Consider the following 12,312-nt stretch of genomic DNA (forward strand, 5'->3'; position numbering starts at 1 on the left):
TAACTGAATATTTGGTTGGCCCGCGGAGGAGGCACGGATGGTTTGTTTTCCTCTCCGCGACGAAGCCCCACGGGTGTGTAAGATGCCCCGCGTGGGCCCCCAGTTCGCCCCTGCGGCGGGCTGCAGGGCTGTCGGAGTGCCGTGCACGCAGCCTGGCAGGGAAGAAAGGCAGATCTCACCGGTGCTGTGGAGAAAGGGTCTGTTCCCTGCACCTGATCCATTTCACCTCCCCGTCTTGGTGCAGTAACTGGCGGCAGAGAGTATTTCCGATGGGCTGCTCATCCTCCCTCACACAGTCCCTGGGAAGAAATGGCTCCCTAGGTTTCTCTTTCCCGCGAAGTAGAAAAGTAATTAGGAAAGAGTCAAGTAATTATGTATCATGCAAGTACCTTCTTAGCACCCGTCGTGCTATTTATTCCTTACGGTGAAAGACTTCCCAGAATTTAAATCTGATTTTCTAATTGCCTACCCTCGCTAAATGGTTATTTCGTGTAGCATTTACGGTGGAGAGGTGCCTGGGAAGAGCAAGGGACATGCTGGAGCTGCGAAACGGCTTCAAGTCCAAGCAGAGCCCTAGCCTACCAGTAGGCTCAGCGCTGCCAAGTACCGGTGCGCGGGCACAAAAAGGTTCTTAGTGAACTGGTTTTCTCCGAGCCGATATTACCCTACCTTTTCCGCATAGTGTATTACATTTGGATTTAACATTGTCGCTACCATATTGGAAACATGGTGTTCCAGCAAGAAATCCTCCCCGCGGCTGGGGATACAGGCAATTACCACCTGTTCTATCCGACACATCAAATAGGTTGCAAGCAGTTTTGCTTGTCCTGAACTACACAGACTTTCCTGTAGCCACCGTTTGAGTTTTAAGATCTGCTTTGGGGAGGGACGCAGGAGAGGCAGAGGATAGCGGAGAGGGTGGGGGCGTGGGAGCAGGAAGCCTCCCGCAGCCGTCGAACTCCAGGGCGCAATCGGGTCCTCGCAGCTGCTCCCGGGCAGCTCCCGCTCCAGAACAGCTTCTCCCGGCTTCAAAACTTTGAATCAACTTTGGACTCAAAAGCCCCCTCAATACTGCCCCACGGATAATTTTGCGGCAGCAGCAACTCACCGTGCCACCGTTCCTAGTGCCCGCGGGCTTTCGAGGGCCTCCCTCGCGGGGTCCGAACGCCCTGTCTAGACTTGGAGATCCTGACCCCGAGGACCCACTCCAGAGCCCGGGGAAACTCACAGACCCCGCTCGCCCCCAGCCCTGGGACCTTTCGAAGGGTGAGCCGTGGGTAGGTGGCATCAACCCCCTTCCCTGCTTGCTGAAGGACGGACGGACACACTGCTCCGACCGCGTCGCCGCCCCCGACGAAGGGGCAGAGGCCCCCCCCAGCCTCTCTCCTCCCTCCTTCTCTCTCTCCGTCCCTCCTCTTCTCTCCATCCTCCCGGCAGCAGCGGAGAAGGAGGGGGGCGGGCGAGGGGCGGGGGTGAGCGGAAGAGCGCTGAGCTCGGCGGGGCGGCGCGGGCAGCGGCACTGTCTCTCCGACCCTGTGGCAGCGCTCTGCCCGCCGGTGCCACCGCTGCGGACGGCGGTTATCCCCGCCGGCCTGGGTCCGGGGCTGCGCTCCCCGTCGAGCCCGCCCGCCTCCTCTCTTCTCCTGTCCTTTCCTCCGCCGCCCCGGCCTCCGTCCGCCCCCGTTGCCCCCTTCTGCGCCCCCGAGCCATCCCAGCTCCTCCCGCGGGCATGAACGGCTACGGCTCTCCGTACCTCTACATGGGCGGCCCGGTGTCGCAACCCCCGCGGGCTCCGCTGCAGCGGACGCCCAAGTGTGCCCGGTGCCGCAACCACGGCGTGCTGTCCTGGCTGAAGGGCCACAAACGCTACTGCCGCTTCAAGGACTGCACCTGCGAGAAGTGCATCCTCATCATCGAGCGGCAACGGGTGATGGCCGCGCAGGTGGCGCTGCGCCGGCAACAGGCCAACGAGAGCCTGGAAAGCCTCCTCCCGGACTCCCTGCGCGCCCTCCCGGGGCCGCCCGGCAGCGCCGAGCCCTCCGCCCCGCCGCCGGGACCGCCGCCCTGCGCAGCGCCGCCGCGGGCCCCCGCCGAGCTGCCTGCCGCTGCTGCCCTGCGCTGGGCCGCCGAGCCGCCCCCCACTCTCCCGGGGCCGCTCCCCAAGGCAGGTGAGGCCGGGCAAGCGGGGGATGGAGGCGGACGCGAAGCCTGGGGTGGGGAGGGAGGGAGGGAGGGCAGCACCCGGGCCGAGGCCCCGACGGGCGGGTCTCGAGGAAGGGGTGCTTGGCGGAAAGGCGAGTCCTTGCCCTTCCCCCCGACGGGCTCCGTGGGAAGGGTAAGGGGGGAAAGCCCACACTCGGTCCTCCGTCCCGGCAAGCGCACTTTTTAAAAGCAACGAGTGGCACAGTGCCTGGTTCGCCCCTCAGCCGGGCTCGCAGGCGCCAAGACCGGCGTTGGTACCGGCAAACACCGTTGCTAGGCTGGCGGCCGGGGTTTGGCTGCGGGACATCCTCCAGGACAGAGCCTTCATGAGGAGCTTGGGGCAACAGCGATTCTGGGAGCTGGGGGGGTCTCTGTGCAGCAAACAGGTCCGGGATGGGGTGCGGCTGGACCTGGGAAGGACGAGCCGGTTGTTTCGGCTTCTTTCGTGCTCCAGTGTATACCGCCGAGCCGCTCCTGGGGCAGATTTCGGCAGGTCGGGGATGCTGGCCCCAACCGGCCCCCTGTGAGTGCTACCTACCGGGAACTCATATTGCTGGACGCAAAAGCTACTCGTCGGAGCAGCCGTTCCCTTTCGCGCCTCATGCCCGGGCGAGAGCCGGCAGCCTACCCCGACTAGGATGCCCGGCTTGTAGTGACTGCGGCGAAATTTTACCCCCTGCCCCGGGTGGGAAATAGCAACCCCTGGCGACTGCTGCACAGCTTGGCTCCTTACAGCTCGCTACCCCACACCCGCGGGGTGGTTGAGGAGGAGCGGGACCAGCCGGCCTCTCTCCGAGGGCACTTCTAGCGTCTTTCCCCGGCCCCGGAGGCGTTCGCTTGGCACTGTTCTGTGCTCTTCCAGCTCTGGGGAAGACACAGCCCCGGGGGCCGAGGCAGAGGCACGACAGGGTCTGTTCGTATGGTGGGATTGAGGGTGGACTGGCACCCGCTTCTCCCTGTCCAGCCCTCGGCACAACCTGACCGCCCTCTGTCTCTCCTTGTACCTTGTACATCCCTTGTACCTCCGCCCGATCCCGACCCGTCCGCTCCCCAGATTTCCGTCTGACCTCCGGCAGCCTCCCCGCCGGCTCGGAGCCCCTCTACATCCTCCCCCCCCCTCCCCCCCCCCCCCCCCCCGTACCCGGGACGGCGCTTTGCCGTGGCTGGGACCTCGTGGAGGGTAAGAAAAGGCGTGAAAAAGAAGGGAAAAGCCCGCCTTGCCTCCTTCCAGAAAGTGAAACAAATAAACTTCGCCAGCAGGATATAAATCTGGCAGATAGGAACGGTATTGACTTGCATGCTCAACTTTTGTTGCCCCTGATATATGAACTTCCCAGCTTAAAAGATTACAGTAATCACGGTAGGACAGTGTAAATCGAATCTGATAGCAATAACTTTTGGGGAAGGTCAGGCTGAAGTGAAATGTTACCAAGCAACAGGCGTTTTGTTTGCAAAATACAATCAAAGTGTATTGATGAGAAATTTTTCCTTGCCAGCCAGTCAGCACTTTCTGCTAACAGCTTTACGGGGCATGAGGTGGAGGGGAAGGGGGCGGGGGGAGAAAAAAGTGGAGGTGATCATAAATCAAGACCCTTGGCGCCGGTCCCCTCCGCAGTGAGGTCGGGTTGGGGGGGACAACTACAGCGACACCTCTGCCCCGGGTCCGGGGGTGCCGGGGAGCAGCCCCGGTTGTAGACCTCTCTGCTGTCTTCCGTCTCCTAAAACAATTGTTACAGAGTTTGGTTTTTTCTCCGTCTTTTATGAACATGGGAATGCTTGAGAGAAAAGCAGAAAACCAGCCCATCGGAGGGTTCTCCTGTCACTGTTTAACCAGATAGCGTTTTTATTTCCAACTATTCTGCATGCTTTGAATGTCAGGGCTTTCTCTTCCCTCTCTCCCTGCTACCTATATTAATACCGTCGTGAGAATAGATGATGTAATTATTTGTAATTATTTGTTCCCCCGGACTGACACACTTTTAGTCCTCACCCGGACATTAATCTCCCTGAAGGTGTTTTTCAGTACAGAGGAGGTATTTCCCAATATACAGTAGAATCAGATCTCGTTTGTGCGAGATTTTGTCATTTCAATGGGACAGTTGTAAAGTTCTGTTCTTTGCAAACGACGTGCTCAGACACTACCCCTGTTGCATCTGCTTGTGTTAACTTGTGTTAATTCCTCCCCCTGATAATATGCTCATTAACTTTCATCTTCCAAATGAGTGTGTGTTACTTTTCTCTGTCTTAGCAATAATTACCAAGGCTAGCAAATAATAAATACGACGATGTATTGAGCCTTCTGTTAATTTCAGATCCATCTTAGTGCAGCACAGCCATCTCTATGGTAGTTTGGAAGCTGCCTAGTGTTCTATGAAGTACCTTAGGTACCTTTGAAGATGAGGAAGAAAGTTTGGACAGAAAGTAATTTAGGACAAACAGCAAACCAAAGGACCCCTAAACCAACCAATGAGTCGCCACCACCAGAGAACAACAAAAAACAAGCAATATAGCAAGCCCACTGACACACCAAAACAGAATTACAAATAAAAAGAAAAAAAAAAAAAAAAGAAAAAGGAAAAACAATGCAAGACCAACCAAAAAATAATCCCAACCCAAAACCCCCACAAAAACCACTGCAAGCATTACGTGACTTTAGTTTTATGTGCCTTTATGCTAGTTCTGGTATTAGTTGATTCTAATAATAGAAAGAGGTAAAATACCAGATATTTTTGTGATCCAAGAAAATCTGCATTTCAGGAAGAGCTGTTCTAACAATCAATGCACAAGCTGTTTTAACAGAAAGTCAGTAGGAATATGTAAAAAGCGATTTTGGTTCCAAAGTATTAGACCAAGTTTTCCAGACAAGTTATTAACTTGAGGACAGGTTCTCTCTCACCTGTTTTTCTTTTATTTGGCTTCTTCACAGTATTTGCTTTATGATCCTTAATGTATAAATAGGCATAAAAAAACTGGGGTGTATGTTGGCCCAAAGTCATAGCAACTTTATTTATTTATGTAGATTTTACTGTGAATACGTGCATGGTTTTCCCATTCTCTTCGTTGGTGTCTGTATTTCCACTGTATCTCTGTAGATCTGAATGTGTGTCTGTCTCTACCTATGCATGTGTATTATTTGGTGAATACTCCCCATGGTTTACATCAATGCAAAAGCAGTTTCTTCAGTTTGCACAGGGCTGGCAAAATAATACTTAAATGCAGAGAACTTGATAAAAACTAAACATAAACAAACAGAAAAACCCAAACCAAACAAACATAACTCCACCCAACCAACTAAAGCAACAAAAATCGAACCTCAGAAATATCTGAGGTTGGTATTTCTTCCTTAAAGCTTAGAACGTTCTCATGTAAAGCTTATGAGTGTTGCTAAAAAAATCTTCAGTTGTATAATCTGAGCACCAAATTAATATTTTTGTACCTGGAAATATTTTGAGGTTTATATATGCATGCAATATTCTTACAATTCAGTGCCCACATGAGGACATTCATACAGTCTGTCGTTATTCAACGATTGCTGCTTTGTGCCCATGTTAAACAGACGAAAACCCTGACCTCGGCATCTCCCGTGGAGGACGGGGGACAGCCTCCAGGCGTTCCTCCCGGGGGGGACGTGGTGTCCAAACGAGGAAAAAGCATCTTGAAAAACAATCTGCCGGGCAGGAAAGCACGGGGAACCCGCTGGGTGAGCCGGCAGCGGCCGTGCGATCGGATCGGCCCAGCGCGCCGGGGGTGAGACCGCGCACCGCGGCTGCGGCCGCTGAGCGAAACCACCCGGCACCGGCGGCCAGAAACGCTCTAGTAAAGGCAGGGGCGAAAAGCAACCCCCTCTCCCCCCAAAAAACCCCCAAATCAAAACAACAAACAGCGAGCCAAAACCAAAGAAACAACTAGCCAAAAAACAACCAACCAAAAACAAACAAAAAAAAGCCCAAAACCAAAAAACCAAACAACCCCCAACCAACCAACCAACCAACCAACCAACCAACCAAAAAAACCCCCACAAACAAACAAAAAACCAAACCCCAAAACCAAACCAAACAACAAAGCCCCAACAGAAAACCCCAAGATACCAACCAACTAACCAAACAAAAAAACCCAACAAACCAAATACAATAGCATCCAAACTCAGTGTAACCAACAGAGGATAATCATCCTCCTGTTAATATCAACATTTTATTTAAATCACCGGAATCCGATTCGACTCTGTGAGCCCGGCAGCCTGGTGAGACGCATCACTATGAGTTGTGCTTTATGAGGAGACTGTCTGAGGCTGAGCCGTGATCTCTGCAGTCTTCTGATGAGAAAGATGCAAACTTAAGTGGGAAAAGTCTTTGGAATGTGAAGAAAAATTTTAACCAAATCTCAGCCAAATATACCTGAAATATCTTAAAACCAGTAATTTGTAAGGATTATGGAGGGTATAAGGGAAATCTAATCTGATCAATTTTTTAGTAGCATATATTTCTCCCCGGTGGTACTTGTTACCAGCCCATAAAGAGACTCTTGAAAAGCACGGTAGTTCTGAAGCCTGCTCGACCTGTATGTGGCCCATTTGGTAATATTTGGTAGCACAGTGCAATCTATGTGGAAATTACAACCATTGTCTCCCTTAACTGCCTCTCTGGCTCTGGAAAGACAGAGACAGGAAATTAACTGTCTTCCAGCTGCCCAGTAAGATAATGATGTTTAAATTGCCCATTTCACTCAGATGTGAATTATTCTAAACATCCTGTCTTTTGTACAAAATGCATGATTATGAACATTTGATGGAATTAGGAGGGAAAGGTAGTGTGAAGCCATCCTCATAAGGATACACACTGCCAGTTTACTGCAGGCAAACATTTCCTGCATTCCCCTTCAGATGCTCAGGCAAGACTGCTGCACTGAGTGTATAAGGAAGTGTCTACATATATTGCCTGTTCTGTAATATACCTACATGCAGAGTTGTTGTTTCTCTGTTTGCACTGGATAGAGACCATGCCCAGTGTAAAAATGGGGACCCAAATCAGGTTATTCTGCTAAAAGAGGGAGAGATCTTTCTAAGGGCATTCATAATCCTCAGATTCACTCAATCTCAAGTAGCAGCATCCCAACACTCTGTAGGATGGCCTGTCATTTCTGCCTGGCGCAGCCATTTTCATGATGAGAACCTCCCTTTACCACACTATCAAGCTGAGCTCAGCCAGGATCTTATCGTTCTCTACAGCTTCCATTCTCGTGAGCATAGCAATTTCTTGCTAGGTAAATTGCACTAGTAGAGTTTGTCTCAAACCGATCTTACCCCTCTTCAGAGTGCAACACCCTACATGTTAACTGGGGTGAGAGAGAGGCAGGAGTGTTCATGCTGACCAGTGAGGCTCAACTGATTGCACACATTTAACTTGTTTCTTCTGGATTAGGCAGGGGTGATCATCAGCACATTTTCAGAACTTTTACTTGTTTCTTTTAACTTCTTTCTCTAGTTGTGTTTATCATCAGGGGTTTGGAGAAACACACAAGTATTTGTATTTATTTCTGCAGATAGCCTGTCAGATATATGTGTGCAAAAGCACTACCCTATGCAGTTAAAGCAAGCTGTGCCACTGTCAACTTGGACAAAGATCCTTAGCTGAGACATCAATGCTTCCCAGAGAGATGATCATTGAGAAGTATGAGGAAGGCCAGCAGAACAGCATTCTTGGGAAATATGTGCAAACAATCTCAAGCAAATACATTGGCACCCTTACGCATAAGCTATGAAAGCTTTTAACCTTTCCTCTATTTCTTTCTGGCAAACAGTTGTATCTAAAAGTTTTTCACACTCTGGACAGGCATTAGCAAAGTGACCAGAGATCTGAGATACCCCCCCTTATTGAGTGTCTGTCTAGAGACAATGTGGTGAACAAACTTGTTTTCAGCCCTGTACTCAGCTCTTGACTTTCTTAGTTTAGCAAAAAAACCCAAGTTACCTGGGGCAAGGGCTGAGGTAAGTTGTAGAGTTTTCATCCGTGGAATTACATAAAAGTCTGCTGAGCACCCTGCTCTATATTTCAGGTTACTCCTGCCTTGAACAGGAGGTCAGACCAGTTGTCTTTCAGAGGTGTGCTCTAAACCAAATTTTTCTAGATTCTGGGCTTTAATGGGCCAAGCTGTATGTCAGCTGTACTCTAGGTCTTGGAGGAAAGAAAGGCCCATGATTCTTGCTGGGGAAGGAATGAGTGCCTGTAGAGACAGAGTCTGAACTAGAATACACTGATTTATTATAAGACTTCTTTAACCTTCTGCCAATAGTCAAGATGGAGTGGTTGTACCCATGCTATTTGGCTCTCAGGGTGACTTTTGGTGTGCCAAGTGCCCTCTGGATGTCTTAATCTCACAGTCGGTTAGATGGTGCTAGTGAGGAGTTATGATGTGAAAGTGCTGAAATTCTTCTAAGAAAGCTTGCACTTCAGTGGTGTATTGTTGCTTTGTAGCCCATGGGAAAGGACTGATAAAGCATGTTTGATGTAGCTCAAAAATGACTATTGCTGCTTTTCTTGTACATGTGAAAATGAGACAGATATCTATAAGGCAGCATTTAGTGTCTAAACCAGTCATAATATTCTTTAGCAGTTTTGTTCTCATGGCATGTCTCAAAGAGGCCTTCATTTTATCAGAATCTATGTGAAAAATGCATTTTTCCCCTAGGACCCTGCTCTCTTATCTTCAAGAAGATTGAATTCTCAATGTATGTAAAACCATTTGGCCTCAGCTTTTCTTTAACTTCTCCACCTTCTCTTTGCAGATATGAATGAAGAGAGGCTGGGCGATGCCAGTGGAGCAGACAGTGCTGAGACCTACAGTGACAAAGACACAGACCAAAGGAGTTCCCCAGACATGACTAAAGCCAAAAACTGCTTCACACCTGAAAGCCCTGAAATTGTTTCAGTGGATGAGGTTGGTTATGCTGTTCAGAAAAATGGAGGGACCACAGAGAGCCATCCAGACAGCCCCAAGTACCACCCAGAGCAGAACCACCTCCTGATAGAAGGTCCTTCTGGGACAGTTTCTTTACCTTTCAGTTTGAAAGCCAACAGACCTCCACTTGAAGTCTTGAAAAAGATCTTTCCTAACCAAAAGCCAACTGTGCTGGAGTTGATCCTGAAGGGGTGTGGTGGTGATCTGGTGAGTGCTGTAGAGGTTCTTCTGTCCAGTCGGTCTTCAGTGGCTGGTGGGGAGAGAACTTCTACAGAATCTGATGGTCTCGTTTTGCCATCCAATGGGCACATTTTTGAACACACACTGAGTTCATACCCTATCTCCTCTTCCAAGTGGTCAGTGGGCTCAGCATTTAGGGTTCCTGACACGCTGAGGTTCTCTGCCGATTCCAGTAGTGTTGTACCAAACCCTCTGGCTGTACCTTTGCAGCACCCTTTCCCTCAGCCACCACGCTACCCCTTGATGCTGAGGAACACTTTGACAAGAAACCAGTCCAGCCCATTCCTGCCCAATGATGTCACCCTGTGGAACACCATGACACTGCAGCAGCAGTACCAGCTACGGTCCCAGTATGTCAGTCCTTTCTCTAGCAACTCAGCCAGTGTTTTCCGAAGCTCACCTGTCCTTCCCTCCCGCTCATCAGAAGACCCTAGGATCTCAGTCCCTGATGAGGGCTGTCCCATTGTGACTAAGCAACCAATTTACACAGAAGATGAGTATGATGAAAGGTCTGATTCTTCAGACTCAAGAATACTCAACACATCTTCTTAGACTGCCATTTGACACGTGATAGCTAAATTATACTTGCAGTGCAGCTGAACTACTGGGCCCTAAGAGGAGGGACACATGCTCTACAAAGCCCTTGCAATTGTACTAAAAAGTGACTTTGCTTGGTATTGTACTATAGCAATAAAGACATAACTTATTTAATTTCTTGCACTTCACTGGTAATGCCAAATAGCAATACTCTGGCTTTAGTGCTGAGTGTGTGTTACAAAGGAAGACTTTCCAGCTATCAGTTACAGGACTCTGGAAGACTCATAGTGGAAACAGAAGCCCAAGGTCTACTTTGTTCCTTAACACAGAAAAAATGGGGATGTTAAACTGAAATACTTGAATGCTGTTTTGTAAGAGAGAACTCCTCAGGACATAACAACTCAAACAAATGTAGTTCAATTGCAAAACAAGTACTTTACAGTCTTATGCCAGTGAGCATCCTTGCAGTGAAAGAAAAGGCAGAATTAAAAAGTATGCACACAAAACTAGCATGAGTTGCTTGTGTGCCATTTGAGCTTGGACACTTTTCAGAGAAATCATAAGGTTACACTTTTTCCATGGCTAGCTTGGAATGTGTAATGTCAATGTAAAACCAATTACAGCTGTGAATTGCATGAAGTGTATTGTGAAATGAACACCAGATTAAGCATTATCAGGTTAATGTAGCATGCTAAGGACTCTAGAAAAATTAACTAAGATGATGATCTTGGTTTATGTCATTTATACTGGGCAAATAAAATTTCTGAAGATTGAGAGCTAATTAGTCCTCAGCCAGGGTTAGAATGTCCAGGTCCAACTACTGCAGTCAAGGGAAGTCTCTTTTTCCAAATCCGAGATCTGCTTCCCTGCCTTGTAGCTTGCAATTGAGATCAGCCAAATGTTGTCATCAGGAATGCTGAGGTCTCTTGAGTGTATACTGCAGCACTTCCAGGCTCAGCTGAGTAAAGCAGAGCTTGCTACAGTCACAGCAAGCAGAAAAAAAAGGCTCTCCCAATACTTCTGAAGAATCTTTTTTCCTATGCTGTAGAAGTAGAAAAAATGAAATAGGATGTAATAGCAGGCATTTCTTTAAAATAATATTTAGCCAAATGGTAACTTCCTAAATCTAGAAAAGTAATGGTTTGAACAATTTATTGCATGTTTGCATGCATTGATTACACGGAATATCTTACATGTGTCAGAGTAACATTAGGAATTGCTTCTGATAAGGAATGCCACTAAATTAATTGTCCACTTAGAAAATTTTTAAGGTTTTAGTGCTATTTTTTTCAACCATTCACAAGTGACTGCATCTGCTTGGCAGCTGGCTTTTCCAAAACACACCTCTGAATGCAGATGAAATGTCTGTCAGATCTGTCAGGTGTATGGATTAGTCCCAGACCTCAAAAGCAACTGAGGCTGCCATGAAGTTGGACTCTAAGGCAGATGGGCTTTAAAAAATGTAATATATGTTATCTGGTGCCATTGATGATATTAATGCCTCATTTGGCATTTCACATTTTGTAAGGTTTGTGCACCCAGTGAATCTTGCATTTTATAGGGGTGCTGAACATGCACAGAGAGGAAAATAATGATTTTATTTTCCTTCGGGGATAAATGAACAGAAAAATACTTTTTCTTGTATAATTTTCTGACCTGTTCAGAACAGCAATTTGTTAGTGATAAGGCAAAGACATAAAGGCAGGGGGGAGGAAGAAAGAAAATAAACAGTTTCCCTTATGGAAGCATAAATGTGAAAACGTCTGGAATTTTCATAAACGCAGAATTACAGTTTTGTGCTGACAGATTTGCCTGTACTCATATGGCTTTTGTAAACAAATTCATCTTTAAGCCACTCCACAGAAAAAAAGTAATTGATAAAATAGGCTTGATCCTGCAAACCAAAAGGAATGAGGTAGTAAAATGCTGTGATATGACAGCATGGCCAAATTAATTGTGAAAGGCTAGGTGAGAGCAGGTAGCTCCAGGAGTGCTGACTGGTTTTGAGCTCACATACTAAGTAGTTTTTACACCAGAAAAAACACAATGTTTAGGCATCCCTTTACATTGAATGAATTTTTAAATTATTATTGTTATTATTTTTGCTACAGAGGATGATTCTTCTCCAGCAGACAGACCGGACAGTGGCACCTACAACACCTCATAGTGACCTTACACACTCTGGTCTGTGGGTTTTCAGAAAACAGAATTTTGGCATCTGGAAACTGGGACACATCTTTCAAAGAAGGGTGAACCTTGACTAAACTGGAGTCAGCTAGTATCATTCTAAACACTTGTGGTGCAAAATGAAGAGTAAGTAGTGTAGTTTTAAAAATTGGATCTCTTGATAAACTATTTTCTGAAAAAGCAAACAAATTG

At 48.0% G+C, this 12,312-nt stretch overlaps 1 protein-coding gene across 1 annotated transcript; it reads left to right on the top strand.

Annotated features, from left to right (window-relative positions):
* The first annotated feature begins 1,729 nt into the window (after nucleotides 1–1,729).
* On the top strand, nucleotides 1,730–10,144 carry DMRT3 (doublesex and mab-3 related transcription factor 3). The gene is made up of 2 exons (XM_030467498.1): nucleotides 1,730–2,168; nucleotides 8,984–10,144. The coding sequence occupies exons 1-2, from the start codon at nucleotides 1,730–1,732 to the stop codon at nucleotides 9,946–9,948; spliced, it is 1,404 nt and encodes a 467-aa protein (XP_030323358.1). The 3' UTR covers nucleotides 9,949–10,144.
* Nucleotides 10,145–12,312: the final 2,168 nt, after the last annotated feature.

The sequence above is a fragment of the Calypte anna genome, chromosome Z (assembly GCF_003957555.1).
Source record: "Calypte anna isolate BGI_N300 chromosome Z, bCalAnn1_v1.p, whole genome shotgun sequence".
Classification (NCBI taxonomy): domain Eukaryota; kingdom Metazoa; phylum Chordata; class Aves; order Apodiformes; family Trochilidae; genus Calypte; species Calypte anna.